This window comes from Arachis ipaensis, chromosome B02 (genome assembly GCF_000816755.2).
Source record: "Arachis ipaensis cultivar K30076 chromosome B02, Araip1.1, whole genome shotgun sequence".
Taxonomy (NCBI): Eukaryota; Viridiplantae; Streptophyta; class Magnoliopsida; order Fabales; family Fabaceae; genus Arachis; species Arachis ipaensis.
In genome coordinates, this window is record NC_029786.2 from 2,581,544 (window position 1) to 2,600,827 (window position 19,284).

The following is a 19,284-nucleotide window of genomic DNA, read 5'->3' on the forward strand; positions in this document are numbered from 1 at the left end:
AGGATCCTGCCTATGATATATGGAGCATTGACATAATCTAGATTTTGAGCAAAGGTTCCATTACATAATTACTTAGCCCTTGGAAAGAAGAAGGGCTCACCAAAATGACTAAGATCTACTGAGGGGCAGGTAGAATGGAACCTGGAATGACTCCTGTATCTGAAAAACATGGGAATATAATAGGGTGAGTTTTGCAACTCAGTGAGCAAACATTACATCTATAACCCACACGAGACAATACAGAGTTTACCTTGAAAATTATATTTCTTTTCAGAGATGAGAAATTCATATTAATTAATTATACAAACATTAGATAAATAGTTAAGCGGATGAACTGAAATGGGAGTTCTCATTCCAGAAGTCAAATCAAATCAAATATTACACACCTAGGGCGGCTCCACCTCTAAGGGTAGCCCTTTCCTCTAGTGTGCCCGTACGGTATAACAGATCCAACGTGTGGCCTACACGTTAGGCTAGCAACGCCCCTGCTAGCTGAGGTCTGAGCCAGATGCATCTAGGTTAACGTCATAACCGCCGTTAACTACGGTTTTCTAGTCAGAGTCTCCCAGACCAATCCAAACCAAATCACTTATAAAAATCTCTAGTGCTTATAACATACTACTAAATTCCATAGCAAATCAATATATATAGGATTGCATACTAAAATTTAATTAAATTTACATAAGGTTAAATAAGAAAACATTTATACTTTACAAAATATATAAATATCGTCTCGTGTGTATTTTTATAAAATTGTAAGTTTCACAAATCAATATTTATTTTCAAAAATTCAGAAATCACAATAATAAAATATTTTCAAACTCCAAAATTAATGATTCAACATAGGTATTGATAATAATATATTTAAAAATAATTATAGATATAATATCCACTCACAACTTGATTCAAAAGAACCGGAAGCAACTCTGAGCGCGTCAACGAGCTACCACATGATGTCCAATAATTCTACAACTCTAGAAATATGATAAAAATGATATTTGTGAGCTACTAATATTGTCAATTAACATAATCTTACTCACCTTGACAAAAGCCCCAAATTTTCTAACCCTAATAACCCTAATTCGGATTTATACATACCCATAAATATATAGATGACAAAAATTGGGAATATGGCTAATTATTGAGTCAAAGAGTTACCTTGAAGCCTCAATAATAATTGGAACTCAAAGTTGAATGCTTCCTTCACTTATTAGTATGAGCTTCTTGATTTGGGGTTGTGAAAAATAAAAATTTACTTTGGATATAGATGATATATTAAAATAGAGATAAAATAAAAGGGTAAAATGAAATCTGGTGTGTTGTAGTTGGATGAAGATTTTGAAATGAAGAAGATGGAATGGAAGAGAAGATGAAGGAAAAGAGAGGGTTTGGTTTTGATTTGTATGAAGGAAATGAAAATAAGAGAGAGAGAGAGAGATCGGGGAAGGCTCGAGAGAATAAGGAGGGGGAAGGGGTTTAAGTGGGGGCATGTGCCACCCACGTGACTATGCACTTCTGTTTCCTTTTTTTTTTTTTCTCGTGGGTATAACATTCTCTCCCCCTAAAAAAAATTCGGTCCCCGAATTTTGAACTTATATACTACGATAGATGTAATTATTACCTTCAGACTCAAATAAATATGGATATTTGTCGCGCATGGTATCCTCCACTTCCCAAGTTGCTTCTTCTACCGAATGATTTTTCCAAACAACTTTCACAGATGCTATCTCTTTAGAACGTAGTTTCTTTACTTGGCGATCAACTATAGCCACTGGTTCCTCTTCAAATGATAAATCCTCCTGTAGCTCTATGGCTTGTGGTGCAAGCACATGAGATGGGTCGGGAAGGTATTTGCGCAACATTGATACATGAAAGACTGGATGAATCATAGACAACTCAGGCGGCAATGCCAAGCGGTAAGCAACTGCACCTATTCTGTCCAATATCTCAAATGGACCAATGTATCGAGGACTAAGCTTGCCTCTTTTCCCAAACCTCATCACTCCCTTCATAGGCGACACTCTCAGAAATACCTGATCACCCACTGAAAACTCTAAGTTACGCCTTCTGTTATCAACATAAGCCTTCTGCCTACTCTGAACTGCTAATAAACGTTCTCTTATTATGCGAACCTTCTCAACCGCATCTTGTACCAAATTTGGCCCTAAAAGCTTAACCTCACCAACCTCAAACCACCCAATAGGTGACCTGCATCTTCTCCCATAAAGAGCCTCAAATGGTGCCATTTGAATGATGGCTTGATAACTATTATTATAAGAGAACTCGATCAAAGGTAGATAGCTGTCCCAATTCCCACCAAAATCTAGAACACAACACCTTAACATGTCTTCCAATGTCTGGATCGTCCTCTCTGATTGTCCATCGGTTTGAGGGTGAAAAGCTGTGCTAAGATCCAAACGAGTTCCTAACACTTTTTGAAAAGATTTCCAAAAATGAGAGGTAAACTGGGGCCCGCGATCTGAAATAATGGACACTGGAATTCCATGTAACTTAACTATCTCATCAACATAAAGTTGAGCATATCGAGATGCACTGAAAGTTGTTTTCACCGGAAGAAAGTGAGCTGACTTCGTCATTCTATCCACAATTACCCAAATTGAATCAAAACCTTTAAAACTACGAGGTAAACCTGTTACAAAATCCATTGTAATCCTTTCCCACTTCCATTCAGGTATCTCAATCTGTTGTAATAACCCAGCAGGTCTTTGATGTTCAGCTTTAACTTGTTGGCAAGTTAAGCAATGAGAAACAAAAACTCCTATGTCTTTCTTCATGCCTTCCCACCAAAACAATTGTTTCAAATCTTGATACATCTTATTGGAGCCTGGATGAACGGTATACTTAGAATTGTGAGCCTCCTCCAAAATAGCTTTCTTCAAGTCGGGGTTATCTGGCACACATAAGCGTTGACCACAACGCACAACATCTTGATCAAGAGAAAAGTCTGAGTTTCTCCCATTGCGAACATCTTCCATAAGCTTTCTTAGTTTCGGATCATCACTTTGTGTAACCTTGATTTGTTCTATCAGGGAAGATTGGGCTCGAACATGTGCTAAGAAAACTCCTGATTCTCCAAGATCAAATTGAATTCCACTGGCCTCCAATTGATGGACTTCTTCAACAATTGGTCTCCTTCCAAGAGTGATATGGGCTAAGCTACCCATAGATTTTCTACTGAGGGCATCTGCTACAACATTTGCCTTTCCAGGATGATACAAAATGGTACAATCATAATCTTTCAGCAACTCCATCCATCTCCGTTGCCTTAAATTTAAATCCTTTTGTTGGAATATATACTTCAAACTCTTGTGATCCGTATAGATTTCACAGGTCTCACCATAAAGGTAGTGTCTCCAAATCTTTAAAGCAAAGACGACCGCTGCCATCTCCAGGTCATGAGTTGGATAATTCTGCTCATGCTTCTTGAGTTGTCGCGAGGCATAGGCAATAACGCGGCCATACTGCATTAATACACAACCAAGTCCTATCCGAGATGCATCGCAAAAGACTGAGAATCCTCCAGACCCAGAAGGTAAAACAAGAACTGGTGCTGAGGTTAGACAAGACTTAAGTGTCTGAAAGCTTCCCTCACAAGCTTCTGACCATTGAAACTTCACATTCTTCTGAGTTAACTTGGTTAATGGTGCCGAAATTCTCGAGAAGTCCTTGATGAATCGCCGATAGTAGCCGGCCAACCCTAGAAAGCTACGAATTTCTGTCACTGTAGTAGGCCTTGGCCACTTCTGAACGGCTTCAACCTTCTTTGGATCCACCATGATTCCATCTTTTGATACCACATGCCCCAAGAATGTCACTTGATCAAGCCAAAACTCACATTTAGAAAACTTAGCATAGAGCTTGTGATCTCTTAAGGTTTGTAACACAATCCTCAAATGATACTCATGCTCCGTAGCACTTTTCGAATACACCAAGATATCATCGATGAAGACGATAACAAAGCGATCTAAGAAAAGTTTGAAGACTCGATTCATTAAGTCCATGAAAGCTGCAGGCGCATTCGTCAGACCAAAGGACATTACTAAGAACTCATAGTGCCCATAGCGAGTACGAAAAGCGGTTTTTGGAATGTCTTCCTCTTTTATCTTCAATTGATGGTACCCTGAACGCAGGTCGATTTTTGAGAAACAGGTAGCTCCTTGAAGTTGATCAAACAAATCATCAATCCTTGGCAATGGATACTTGTTGCGAACAGTTATCTTATTGAGCTGACGATAATCCACACATAGTCGCATCGTTCCATCCTTCTTCTTTACAAATAGAACAGGAGCTCCCCACGGAGAAGTGCTAGGACGAATGAATCCTTTCTCTAGCATATCTTCCAATTGAACTTTTAATTCTCGTAACTCAGTTGGAGCCATACGATAGGGAGGAATGGACACAGGTTGGACTCCCGGAGCCAATTCTATGGAAAACTCAACTTCACGGTCAGGCGGCATCCCCGGTAGCTCATCAGGGAACACGTCAGGGAATTCTCTAACAATAGGAACCTGATCAAGACTAGGCACTTCGGCATCAACATCTCTAACAACTGCCTGAAATCCTTGGTTTCCCTTATCCATCAATTGCATAGCACTCATAGATGAGATGATGCTAGCTAAAGTGGGACAGTCATCACCCTTAAAAACAAAAGGTGAGATACCCGGTATGTCAAACTTCACAGTTTTGGAGTAACAGCCCACATCAGCATGACAAGCTGCTAACCAATCCATGCCTAAGATGACATCAATATCTTCCATTGGTTCTAAAAGGATCAAATCAGCTAAGGTTTCAACGGTATTAATTCTAACAATACAAGACCGAAATACGACTCGAACCATCATGGAGACTCCAAGCGGAGTGCCAACATGAAATGGGTGGGATAACAGTTCAGGTTGTTTATCGAAACGAGATGCAAGATGTGGAGATACATATGAATAATGAGAACCCGTATCAAATAACACTCGAGCATCTAAAGAACAAACTTGTAAAGTACCTGCCACCACAGCATTAGAAGCTTGAGCATCTTGACGTGTTAAAGCATACACACGTGTCTGACCTCTTCCTCTTTGGCTCCCTCCTCTGTTATAAGTCTGACCCCTACCACCAGCTCCTCTGCCACTAGGACCAGAAGAATTCCCAATAGACATAGCTGAAGATGATGGCATTGGTGTTGTAGGACGTGCAATACCTGGAGCAAAGCCTCCTTTAGGATTTGGACAATCCCTCCTAAGATGACCAGATTGACCACAACCAAAACATGCACCAGTAGCCTTGAAACATATACCGGAATGGTAACTCCCACACTGAAGACAATAGGGCTGAGCTGGGCTTGTCTGATTTGAACCCTGTGCACTAGATTGAGAGGTGCTCTTAACAAAAGGTCTGGGATTCGAAACACTCATGGGAGCAGATCCAGAAGAAGCAACCCCACCAAAAGATGCTTGAGGACGAGCTCGATACCCCGAATAACCTTGCTGATTAGTTTGACCATGATGAGACTGAAATCCTCCTAAACTAGATCCACCAGAAAATTGTCCCTTCATCTTGGGCTTCTTACCAACATCCATAAAAGCATTTCTCTCCGCTATCCCAGCTTCAATTCCATAGGCAGAGTTTAGGACATCCTTAAAAGACATGCGTCCGACTTCAGGCATAAGAGTAGTGAACATAGGTTCTGCCAATCCACGAACGAAACGACAAACTTTCATCTCTTCTGAATTCACCAAGTACGGAGCACTCTTAGAAAGTCTAGTAAACTCCTTAGCATACTCAGTCACTGTCATATTCTCTTGCCTTAATCTTTCAAAGGCAATTGCATCTTCTGCTTGCTTGTTAGCTGGATAAAATCGAGCAAGAAACTCTTCAGTAAACTCTTCCCAAGAAGGAGGACGAAGTCCAGTTGCTTCTTTGCTCTCAAGAAGAGACTCATACCAATATCTTGCTGAACCACGCAAGTTGTAGGATACTAACTCAACAGCCCATTCTTTGGTGCACTTGAGAGCTCGAATAGCTTTCTTTGCATCCTCTAGATATTGTTGTGGATCTTCATCCAATGAATCTCCATTGAAAGTGGACGAATTCAACTTCAAATACTTTTCAATTGGCGGCTCTTGATCCCCAAACAATTGATGAACCCTATGAGGCTGAGGATTTGGCGCATTAGGAAGTCTCGCTTCACCCCTATTTTGATTTGTTAGAACCTGTAACACCGCATTAAGAGTTTGATTCATTCCCCTCAATTCAGCTGCTAAGTCCGGTTGAGCCTCTCTTACTGCGGGGTTCTCTTGAACTCTCTCGCGGGGTATCTCTCCTTCGCGCCTATCAGCTATCCTTTGGCTCCTTGGCCTTTGTCGAAGCGCTCCAAGTGGCGGAGAAACTGCCCTATTGGATTCAGCAGTATCAGGAGCATTAACAGCTCCACCACGTCTTTTCTTAGGTGGCATCTTCCACCTATTGAGTAAATAAGCGATTGGATCACCAACGACATATGTATATGGAGTTCAAAGACAATAGGACAGACAGAAAGAATTATGAGACCAAAAGATTGAGGACGACTTCCTATAGGCCTCTAGTAACATCACACTTTGTGAAAATGGGCCGGCTTCCATTTGCACAATTGTGATCTTACTAAAGGGCACTTGCTCCATATTACACAGGAAAACCTAAAGCTCTGATACCACTTTGTCATGACCCGAACCAAGCCATGACTGGCGCTCAAGGGACAAGTCCCTCAGCAAGCCAAACGACCAAATTTTCAGAAAAACGGACAGAGTCTCCTCTGTTTCTAGGACCTTACCAACATAAATATTAACTCCCTGTATTAATAATAAACCTCCATTTCCAAGACAACAACAACAACATACTCCAAATTATATCCACAACCAAATATATCCAAAATACGCATCATATATATATATCAAGTTGATAACTAGAGTATATAATTAAAACCATAAGTCTTACATAACCAAATCATAATTACTACCTAAACAGTTCAAGATTCAAAATAACATAACCCACACGAGGATCCTGCCTGTGACATATGGAGCATTGACATAATCTAGATTTTGAGCAAAGGTTCCATTACATAATTACTTAGCCCTTGGAAAGAAGAAGGGCTCACCAAAATGACTAAAATCTACTGAGGGGCAGGTGGAATGGAACCTGGAATGACTCCTGTATCTGAAAAACATGGGAATATAATAGGGTGAGTTTTGCAACTCAGTGAGCAAACATTACATCTATAACCCACACGAGACAATACAAAGTTTACCTTGAAAATTATATTTCTTTTCAGAGATGAGAAATTCATATTAATTAATTATACAAACATTAGATAAATAGTTAAGCGGATGAACTGAAATGGGAGTTCTCATTCCAGAAGTCAAATCAAATCAAATATTACACACCTAGGGCGGCTCCACCTCTAAGGGTAGCCCTTTCCTCTAGTGTGCCCGTACGGTATAACAGATCCAACGTGTGGCCTACACGTTAGGCTAGCAACGCCCCTGCTAGCTGAGGTCTGAGCCAGATGCATCTAGGTTAACGTCATAACCGCCGTTAACTACGGTTTTCTAGTCAGAGTCTCCCAAACCAATCCAAACCAAATCACTTATAAAAATCTCTAGTGCTTATAACATACTACTAAATTCCATAGCAAATCAATATATATAGGATTGCATGCTAAAATTTAATTAAAATTTACATAAGGTCAAATAAGAAAACATTTATACTTTACAAAATATATAAATATCGTCTCGTGTGTATTTTTATAAAATTGTAAGTTTCACAAATCAATATTTATTTTCAAAAATTTTAGAAATCACAATAATAAAATATTTTCAAACTCCAAAATTAATGATTCAACATAGATATTGATAATAATATATTTAAAAATAATTATAGATATAATATCCACTCACAACTTGATTCCAAAGAACCGGAAGCAACTCTGAGCGCGTCAACGAGCTACCAAATGATGTCCAATAATTCTACAACTCTAGAAATATGACAATAATGATATTTGTGAGCTACTAATGTTGTCAATTAACATAATCTTACTCACCTTGACAAAAGCCCCAAATTTTCTAACCCCTAATAACCCTAATTCGGATTTATATGTATTAATAATAAACCTCCATTTCCAAGACAACAACAACAACATACTCCAAATTATATCCACAACCAAATATATCCAAAATACGCATCATATATATATTGAGTTGATAACTAGAGTATATAGTTAAAACCATAAGTCTTACGTAACCAAATCATAATCACTACCTAAACAGTTCAAGATTCAAAATAACATAACCCACACGAGGATCTTGCCTGTGACATATGGAGCATTGACATAATCTAGATTTTGAGCAAAGGTTCCATTACATAATTACTTAGCCCTTGGAAAGAAGAAGGGCTCACTAAAATGACTAAGATCTACTGAGGGGCAGGTAGAATGGAACCTGGAATGACTCCTGTATTTGAAAAACATGGGAATATAATAGGGTGAGTTTTGCAACTCAGTGAGCAAACATTACATCTATAACCCACACGAGACAATACAGAGTTTACCTTGAAAATTATATTTCTTTTCAGAGATGAGAAATTCATATTAATTAATTATACAAACATTAGATAAATAGTTAAGCGGATGAACTGAAATGGGAGTTCTCATTCCAGAAGTCAAATCAAATCAAATATTACACACCTAGGGCGGCTCCACCTCTAAGGGTAGCCCTTTCCTCTAGTGTGCCCGTACGGTATAACAGATCCAACGTGTGGCCTACACGTTAGGCTAGCAACGCCCCTACTAGCTGAGGTCTGAGCCAGATGCATCTAGGTTAACGTCATAACCGCCGTTAACTACAGTTTTCTAGTCAGAGTCTCCCAGACCAATCCAAACCAAATCACTTATAAAAATCTCTAGTGCTTATAACATACTACTAAATTCCATAGCAAATCAATATATATAGGATTGCATACTAAAATTTAATTAAATTTACATAAGGTCAAATAAGAAAACATTTATACTTTACAAAATATATAAATATCGTCTCGTGTGTATTTTTATAAAATTGTAAGTTTCACAAATCAATATTTATTTTCAAAAATTCAAAAATCACAATAATAAAATATTTTCAAACTCCAAAATTAATGATTCAACATAGGTATTGGTAATAATATATTTAAAAATAATTATAGATATAATATCCACTCACAACTTGATTCAAAAGAACCGGAAGCAACTCTGAGCGCGTCAACGAGCTACCACATGATGTCCAATAATTCTACAACTCTAGAAATATGATAAAAATGATATTTGTGAGCTACTAATATTGTCAATTAACATAATCTTACTCACCTTGACAAAAGCCCCAAATTTTCTAACCCTAATTCGGATTTATACATACCCATAAATATATAGATGACAAAAATTGGGAATATGGCTAATTATTGAGTCAAAGAGTTACCTTGAAGCCTCAATAATAATTGGAACTCAAAGTTAAATGCTTCCTTCACTCATTAGTATGAGCTTCTTGATTTGGGGTTATAAAAAATAAAAATTTACTTTAGATATAGATGATATATTAAAATAGAGATAAAATAAAAGGGTAAAATGAAATCTGGTGTGTTGTAGTTGGATGAAGATTTTGAAATGAAGAAGATGGAATGGAAGAGGAGATGAAGGAAAAGAGAGGGTTTGGTTTTGATTTGTATGAAGGAAATGAAAATAAAAGAGAGAGAGAGAGATCGGGGAAGGCTCGAGAGAATAAGGAGGGGGAAGGGGTTTAAGTGGGGGCATGTGCCACCCACGTGACTATGCACTTCTATTTCCTTTTTTTTTTTTTCTCGTGGGTATAACACTCCAACTCTCTTACTCTTACTTTCTCACTTTCTAAAATGACACTGAACCCCACCGCTCTCTATCTCTCACCTCGGTTCACCGTCGCTACGCCGGATCCACCGCATTTGTGCTCACGAGTCGGGTCTCGCCTCCTTTCTCCATCTCGCCTCTCTCTTCCGACAACTTTTTCTTCTCTTCCAATCCCAATACTGAACACCGACGATAAATGAAAGAGAACCATTCCAATCCCAAACATGCTCAAAGAGAACAATTTAATGTCTAAGAAAAAAATAGCAACAAATCAACACAAAAATAGCAACTCAATTTATTAGTGAATCCGGCGCGGTGACGGAGGCGAGAGGCACGACGATGGTGAGCTGAGGTGAGAGACAGAGAGCGTTGGGGTTGGGGTGCCATTTTAGAAAGTGAGAAAGTGAGAGTGAGAGAGCTGGGGAGGGGTAAGGTGGATTCAGATAGTTTAGGAAGTTTTTGGTCATTTTCAAATGATTAAATTACACTGTTGATCCTCATACTTTTACTAAAGTTGCAAATTGGTCTCTATTGCAAACATGTGCAGTTTACATGTTTAAAATAGAGAATATGCTGAGAATATTCTGTTAAATCAAATACTTTTTGAACGAGGGAACTAAATTACAAATTTTAATTATCTTTAGGAACCCAATTACAAACTTTTAAAGTGTAAGGACTAATTTGTAATTTCACTAAAAGTATAAGGACCAACTGTGTAATTTAACTTTTTAATTCCAAGAGATGCAACAAATTAAAATTGCAACTTGAGGAAGGTTTCAGACTATTTTCACAACCCAGCTAATATTTTAATAAATAGTTGAATAGTTGAAACATTTAAATAGGCAAATAATTGAAATGATTATTAAATTTAAATGTGATAGAAGAATGTGAAATACCTATCCAGTATTCACATGTATAAATAATACTTTTTCTTTTTTACTAGAAAAATGATATTCCTAGTCAGCAACTAATATGCTATGTTGGCGACTCCGTTAGCAAATAAATAAGCACTTGAATCATTTTGTCAAATAGAACATATTTTTCAGTCATTTTGTTATTATTATCTATTGAGACTATTTTTGTCAAAATCTGAATTTTTTGACAATCAACATGGCTATTTACTCTATTTTAAATTTCACGAGACAATTTAATTTTCCTAGCAAGTAACAATGAAGCTAAATCATTGCATAGTTGATGCAATTCTTTGAGCAGTCAGTTTAGAACTAGTTAAGGTCATGTTGCTTGATAATTGCAGGTACTTTGCAGATTACTTGTGTAAATGATTTTGCTATAGTGGTAGGCTTAAACTTGTACTAGAATGAGCTTGTGGCAATGTTGATGCAGATGGTGATGAACATAGGTCACATTTTCAACACTACATTACTAGTCACTTGAAAAAGTTTTTAAATACAAGTGCAGTCCAATCCTTGAGAAATTCAGTGTTTAAATTGATGCTCTAATACATGAATAAGATTAACATAATCCATTATGCTTACTTTTCAATAATATATCCCTTGTAGAGATCATTTCAGGGGAGAAAAAAAATCATATCAATATTCTCACCCCAGATTTGCCAATTGAACAACACACATGGTAAAGGCAGTCTAAAGATTTGCTCAAATCTACATTGCATCACACATCAGTTCTTTAATTTAAGATGAAGATTTTCTCCTTCCAATCATTCAGCTCACACTCATTGCTTGTCACTGAAAGATACATCAAATCAAAGGCATATCTTTAATACATTGCAAATTCAGTTAAGTATAGAGTTTCTGGATGATAAGATAAAAGGATATCTAACTTTCATAATGACATCAGTTATCTTTTTATCTTATATATATATATATGAAAAAAAAGGTAGAAGTCATAAATGACTCTGCATTTCTGTTGCTTTTTCTTTACTGAAACTGCAATTCAAGATTCTGTCCAGAACTGCAATGCTCTCGTGGCAATTGCTGCTTAATCCTCAATGTATCCCCTGAAACACAAATTAAAAAACATTACAAGAAGTGTTTGTCATCACAAAAGCGCCACACGCTTATTGTTCTACGTTCTCTCTTTTCTTGTTTATTTTTTATACCATTTTTAGTAATGCAGATATGTTAAAACCTCATGAACACAATGTTGGATCATTGGTTTAATTTTGATCCTTCTATTTTGAAAGCTCATACATCTCATGCATGCTGCTTCCTTTTACTATCCGACATGAATCTTGCAAATAACAGCTGGCTCACAAAGAATTGGCAAGACAGAAAGACCATTTTATAACTTTTCTTTCCACAAATCAAGCTATCATTTATTTTTTCTCCATGCAAAAAGGCAAAAATAAAATTATAGAGAGAAACCGAGAAATATACCAACAACAGCAAAAGCTTTTCAATGATAAGTGCCACTTCAACTTTCTCCATCATCTTTGCTTTTCAATAACATGAAGCCAAAATGAGAAACACAGTTTCTGGTTCCCAACACATCAATTCAGCTTAGTTACCACCTCAAATGAACTTAGAACTAAATGAAGAAATATAGTCAATGTATAGGATTACATCTCAACATGTACACAAGCTACCTACAGAAGATAGTAGAAACAATAAATTTGAATCATCCATTTGTTCAATACATCTAAAAAAAAAATCTCAAATGTTGGATACACCAAAGACAAAAAATTTCTCTGTTTGACAGATGAGATAGATATGAACACAAACACCGTGTTCAGAAATACTAACAAGACACCCAATTTATTTTTTTCATTTTTTTTCTTTCATTATTCATATCAAATTTTTATAATTATATTTTTTATTATTTAATTTTAAACGTATATTAGTAAATGCTGGATTATTGGTTTCTTTAATTAGTGAAAAAGACTGAGACATCATTTTGTGATGAGGTGCATATAAATCAAGCTAATCAAGTAATCATAAACTTTCATTCCACCTTAAGAAGGATGGTACATATACGTTTGAAATTGAACTACAACCAAGATATCTTTCTCTAACTAACTAACTGACATGCTTGCATACACGCTAAACTCATGAGAATGAGATCAATATTTTGTCACAGATTCTAGGCAGAAGCATGCCCTATGTTTCTGGAACCTTCAGGAACACAAATATCCAGGAGTTGGAACAAGCAACAGCATATATGCCAAAGAAACCGGCGAGTCCGATTGAGCTGAGCATCACAGGCAGTGTGTATGTGACAATTATGCTTCCAATCCATAACACTAGAGCGCATATAGCTATGCAGAGGCCGCACACCCTTGTTGGAAAAATCTCAGAGCAGAGTAAGTTTGGAATTGGTCCATAGGCTATCTTAAAGCAGCAGAAGCAAAAGCATAAGCGAGACTATCAACACAGGAATCGCAGCGAGTCGTAGTTGCCTGCATATTAAGGAATCTGTTTTTGACAAGTAGACAACAAATAGAAGCAAATAGAAAGATGCTTAAAAAGTATACTTTTTTCAAACTATCCTAAAACATATTTGAACCTTCCATTTCATGGAGCAAGTATTTAACCAACTCTGGTGGCCAATTTGAAGGGTTAAATTTTGAGATCTCCAGAGTGTCTTCAAAATGATAACAGAAATACACAACTAAACAGGTATTAAACTGCCAAACAAAAAAAAAAAGGTACCTTCTTACTGAGATATCTATGAGCCTCATGCTTAAAGCTCACCAGGAAGAATCAACAAGGTTGTGACAGCACTGATTAGGAATGATGTAGATTTGGAGCTAATGCCAATATCTTTAAGAAGTGTTTCAACACCCACCTCTTGAAGAATTTGAGGAGTGTAATATAGCAGATGTCAGCAAGGAAGTTCAACCAAAAGAGGAAACCATTCAGGTGACTGACAATAAGACCGATGGAGACAAGGGCATCCTGATTCCTTTCACTGTCCTACATGAATCTTGCAACAACAGCTAACTCTATGATCATAAAGAATTGACAAAGACTGAAACTCAATTTTGTAACTATTTTCTTTCCACAAATAAAGTTATGATTTATGTTTTCTCTGTGCAAAAAGCAAAAAAGAAAGAAAATTATAGAGAGGAATAGAAAAATCTACCAACAACAACCAAAGCTTTTCAATAATGAGTGTCACCAACTTTCTCCATCATATCTTTGCTTTTCAATAACTTGAAGCCAAAATCAGAAAACACAGAGTTTCTGTTTCCGAATACATCAATCGAGCTTAATTACCACCACAAATGAACTTAGAATTAGATGAAGATGTATAGCCAATGTATAGGATTACATCTTGATATGTGCATAAGCTACCTGCAGAAGATTGTGAAAATATTAAATTTGATACATCCATTTGTTTAAATATAAACACCCAACTGTTGGATACACAAAAAATGCGATTTTTTTGAATAAAATATGAGAGTTAACAAGTATTACAGATAACAATGACGGTTTCCCAGAGTAAGAAAGGATATTTCTTTAACTACAACTGCAAACTGAGAGCTTTCCCGATAAGTGAAAGAAAAGAATGCAAATTTTGCAGTTGGCATATGAGTACAAGTGGTTAATGTTGTTTAAAGAAAGAGAAAAAAAATTGACTTGAAGGAAAAGGAAATTTATGCATGAGTGAATTTCATTGAGGTAGCATGACAAACATGAAGGTTAGAGAATTACCTGCTCAGAAAATTTGGTCGTCATCGACTTGAATGGTGGGGATGTGGGAAATTTTGGACCAAATTTGTTGATGCTTGTTCTTGCAGTGTTTGCCCAGCAAATGACAGTTGTCAATTTGAAGTAGTAAGAGAGAGGGAGGCAGCTTTTCTCCTGCAATATTCTCCAGCTTATGACACAATGAATTGTGTAATTCTTGGAGGGAGGTGAGGCGGAGAAGCTCGTTGCACTCCAATGTCTCCAGATTATGAAACGACCGTATCTCAAGAGTGGTAAGGGAGGGAAGGCGAGGCAGCGAACCCACCTCTGGGTATGACTTTATGCTCTTACACCCAAAACCATTAATGAAAAGATGAGTGAGGTTGTCCAAGTTGCCCAACCATGATACACCCCTCACTTGTTCCTCGCATCCTCCAACCCTAAGCTCTTTCAGGTTAGTCGGTAAACCACCCTCTGGCGACCTGCAAATGTTTGGGCAACCTCGTATGTTGAGAGACTGTAAATTTGGGAGAAGACTATTCATGTCACGTGGCAATGCCTCCAACTTCCAGCAGCCGCTAACATCGAGATGAGTCAAGTTGGGTGCAGCCAGTCCTTCTCTTGCAAACGACACTAATTTGCAGCAGCCCTCGATGGTGAGACGTTGAAGAGAAGCGTGTGGTGGCTCTGACTTTGAAACTGATTCCAGATTTGAACACCCTTCTATCTCCAGATTCTTGAGATTTGGAAAGGCATCCAACGACAATGAGGTCAGTGAATCACAGCTCTCATCTATCTGTAGATCTACCAAATCATATTTCTGTTGTTGCTGGAGTAATTCAATTTGGCTGCACCTATATATTCTGAGCTTTTGCAAAGATTTGGGTAAACAATTGTTCCCCAAGGATACAACAGACTCACACCACAAGAAATGTATTTCTTGGAGGGAAGTTAGATGGTGGATGATCCTTGCCTTAAATGCACACTCCGCCACACATTCAAATCCCCTAATTGATAAACTATCCCCATTAAGCCTCATCCATTTATCCGATTCTGTATGACCTTCTCGTATTTTCAGTTGGCGCACTTTGGAAACATCCGATGAGGAAGAAACGATTCTCATGAATACCTGATTAACCATATCTCCCTTTAACATTCGACACCCTCTTATTTGAAGGATCTTAAGCTGACGAAAGGCTTCTGAGTCAGGTAAGTGCCACTCTTCCCAACATGGCATGTCATGAAACTGCATACGCTCCAGTGAGGGAAACGGTGCAATAGGCGAAGAATGTTGATCGCCTTCATTCTTGTAAAACTCCTTGCCAATTCTCTTCAGCTGACGAAAACCATGAATGCTTAGGGACTTGAGAGATGGCAGCTGTCCAAGTGACGGAAGCACGCAGCAATTCCAGCAATATTGTAGAGATACACTTGTCATGTTTTGGTACAAGGAATGCCCCATCCAATCTGGAAATATTTTACCTTTGTATCCACAAACACTCAACTTTTTCAAACCAGTGTGTGGTTGCAAGCCCCCAAGTATATCTTGTTCATCAGTATGTGTGTTTGAAACCATATCATCACCTGAAGATAGAGACCATTCCAACAATACTTCATCAACGTGCTTCTTATCTATTATCCTTGCTCTCCTTGCCTCATTGCCATCAACCACATTTTCCAATTTCTGAATCGTAAGTGATCCATGAAGATTTAAAAGTCCTCCTAACTCTTGGATTACATTGTCTTCTTGCTTTCCCACCACAAACTTGCTTAAAGTGTGCAACTGTTTTAATTTGCCCATTCCTTTTGGCATTTCTTTCAGAGGAGTACCCCATATATCAAGATGCCGCAAATTCATAAGCTTATACATGTCATTGGGCAGTATAGTCAGCTTTGAACAACCTGCTAACTTTAAAGTTTGTAGATTGCACAAGTTGCACAATGACTCTGGCAGTGTCTCAACAGCACTTCCAGAGAGATGCAAATAGCGTAGGTTGATCAATTCACCCAAGCTACCAGGCAACTTAGTCAGCTCTGAACATCCTTGTAACTTTAAAGTTTGTAGATTGCACATGTTGCATAATGACTCGGGCAATATCTTAACAGCACTCCAAGAGAGATCCAAATAGCGCAATTGGATCAATTTTTTAGCTATCGAATAAGGAAATATATTGAGTGTATGAACGGACAAAACTCTCAAGTATTTATTCCTTGACAATAGGTCACATGATAATGTTGCGCGAGTTCCATGATTGATATACAATAATGTCCTCAAAGATTCTATTTTACTACAAGAGCATGTTTTCTTACGGATTGAACGATCGAATAACAAATGACGAGTTAGAATACTCCTCTCTTTCTTTTCACCAAGTTCTGAGAATCTACAATAAAGATCTCCAGCAAGAAAAGTTGCTAAGTCATGCATGAGATCATGCATCACGAAATACTTCTCATCATCGTTATCGACCTGCTTGAAAAATAGTCTTGAAGCCAAATCATCAAAACACTTGCAACCAACTTCTTCTAAAGTTTGTCCCCTCGGTGGTTGTAAAAGGTCTTCAGCAATCCAAAGCAACATTAGTTTATCTTTATCAAGTTTATGATCTTTGGGATACAATGAACAATAAACAAAGCAACGTTTTAAATGAGTAGGCAGATGATGGTAACTTAATAACAATGCAGGAACAATCTTACAATTTTCCACGGGAAAGTCCCAAATGTCACTCAATAGTATTTTATTCCATTCTTCAACACGATGCTCTGAGCGCAACAAGCGTCCAAGTGTTTCTGCGGCTAACGGCAAGCCATCACACCTCTTGACAATCTTTTTACCAATTCCTTCCAGTTCTGAGCTTCCATTTGATTCTGGAAAGGATGCATTGTCGGCAAAAATAGACCAACAATAATCATCTGACAGTTGCTTCAGAGTGTAAGAGTTATAGTGTTGGACTATTCGACCAACATTTACCTTGCGAGTAGTTACAAGAACAGTGCTCCCCTTTCTCCCATGTTGAAAAGGGGTGATAAAACTATTCCACATGTCAGCATCTTCACTCCAAACATCGTCCAAAACAATGAAGAACTTCTTTTCTGACAGTCTTTTCTTCAAATCTTTTTGAAGTGATTCGAAGCTGTCAAGGCTACAATCACCTGAATTGATCTCCTTTATAACATTCTTTGTAGTCTCAACAACATCAAAATTTTCAGAAACACAAATCCATGCTTTTGGATCAAACTCCTTCATCAAAGCCTCATTGTTGTATAGCCATCGGGCTAAAGCTGTTTTACCAACCCCTCCCATACCAACAATAGAGATGAGAGACAACTGATGATCATTGTTGTCGTTTAGCATCTTGATTAATGCCTGTTGGTCACCATCCCTGCCGAACAAATTCCCCTTGACAAGAGAAGTGGATGGAGGTCTCCATGAGGAGCTACCCGTTGGAATGTCTTTGAGACCAAGGGTATCTTTGCGTTTCTCAAGATCTTCTATTCTTTCAACCACCTCTTCTATCTTAGTCACCATCTTCCTACCAGACAAATCAAGGAAGCCAGGACGATGAATGCGTGTCTTGCTGCGAATTTGAGCTTTGATGAAGACACGGTCCAGCAAGTCATCAGCAGTGTAGAGAGCATCCTTGAGACTATCAAGCCACTCCCTGACGAGTTCGTGTCCAAACTGCTTCTGCTCAGCGTCAGCAGCCAGAGCTTTGGCAGCCAAGATAGCAGTCTTGAGCCTGTCAACCAACTTCCGGTCCAGCTTCTTGCCCACCACCAAGTTGACAAACTCACGTGAAATGAGCCTCTCAAGAACAACGTTGATGAAGCCAGAAAGAAGTGCTTCAGCCATAGTATGATGATCAGAAAAACAGCAAATGAATCAGTGCGTGATCGGATTTTGAGAATGTAAGGAAGAGAGAGGAATATTGCAATAATGGTGCAAGGTAAAGGTATTCAGCAATAATTGTATGCAGTGGAGTGCATAGCTGACTTTGCAGTTTACTTCATTTTTATCTTCTTCTTTGAAGGATGAAACAAAGTATTCAAAAATCTAAAGTATGACCAATGGAAACTAGTCTTTGTGGAAATTAATAGTGTTTAGACAATGGCTTCACGCGGTACCTGTCTTTAAGCACTTTTCTTGATGTCTTATGCTTAGTTTGTTTGGAACTCATCATTTTTTGTGGTTGTGGCTTAGATTTCATATAAATATTTAATTGAGTTGTTGACTGCAGGTGATCAGTGGAGTTTCCATATTCAATTAATTCTTCTTCTTCCTTCAATTTGTTTGAGTATCATACTCATACATACATGTCTTCAATTTGAATTATTTCTCTAAGACCGAATCACTAGATTAAGACTTGAGAGCTAATTAATTATATTATGTAGTATAAATTGAATAATGATATGTATTAAATTTAATTGATTAAGAAATTTAAAAAATTGGTTAGTAACATATTAAAATTGATTTAAATTTTGTAACGGACGATGATAAATGACATATTAATACTATAGAGAAGTCTAATTATTTTTTATATACTAAATTGCAAAGTTATCATTTATATATGTGAAATTGTTTATGTGATACAAATACATAAAATATGACATAAGCTCATTTTATATGTTGGTATTAATTTTATATGTAATAAAGAGATAAATAGATAGATAGAAATAGTAAATTATCAACTCTTTTATCATTTTCATATAAATATTTAAATGGGTGTATAATTAAAAAGATTATTTAATTTAAATGTAAAAGAGAAAATAGAGAAATAAGGGTGA

The 19,284-nt window shown here is 37.4% G+C and overlaps 1 protein-coding gene and 1 long non-coding RNA gene across 12 annotated transcripts in view; both read right to left on the minus strand.

Moving 5' to 3' along the window:
* LOC107622953 (putative disease resistance protein At3g14460) overlaps positions 1-18,742 on the minus strand; it is a 65,155-nt gene extending 46,413 nt beyond the window's left edge. For 5 of the 11 annotated variants that reach the window (XR_002356889.1, XR_002356884.1, XR_002356888.1 and 2 more), the window contains exons 1-2: positions 14,527-18,740; positions 13,955-14,166 (exon numbers count right to left, since the gene is read on the minus strand). Coding sequence is in view for 3 of the 11 variants with exons in the window: in XM_021115161.1 (XP_020970820.1) it covers positions 14,531-18,352 (3,822 nt within the window). In the remaining 8 variants the exon portion in view is untranslated. Of the gene's footprint in view, positions 1-13,954; positions 14,167-14,526 lie in introns of all 11 variants that reach the window. The other 6 variants (XR_002356886.1, XM_021115161.1, XM_021115160.1 and 3 more) reach the window with 3 other exon arrangements.
* On the minus strand, positions 12,784-13,757 carry LOC110268629. The gene is made up of 2 exons (XR_002356893.1): positions 13,522-13,757; positions 12,784-13,268 (listed from the first exon to the last, which is right to left on the minus strand). It is a non-coding gene; the product is annotated as an uncharacterized LOC110268629 (long non-coding RNA).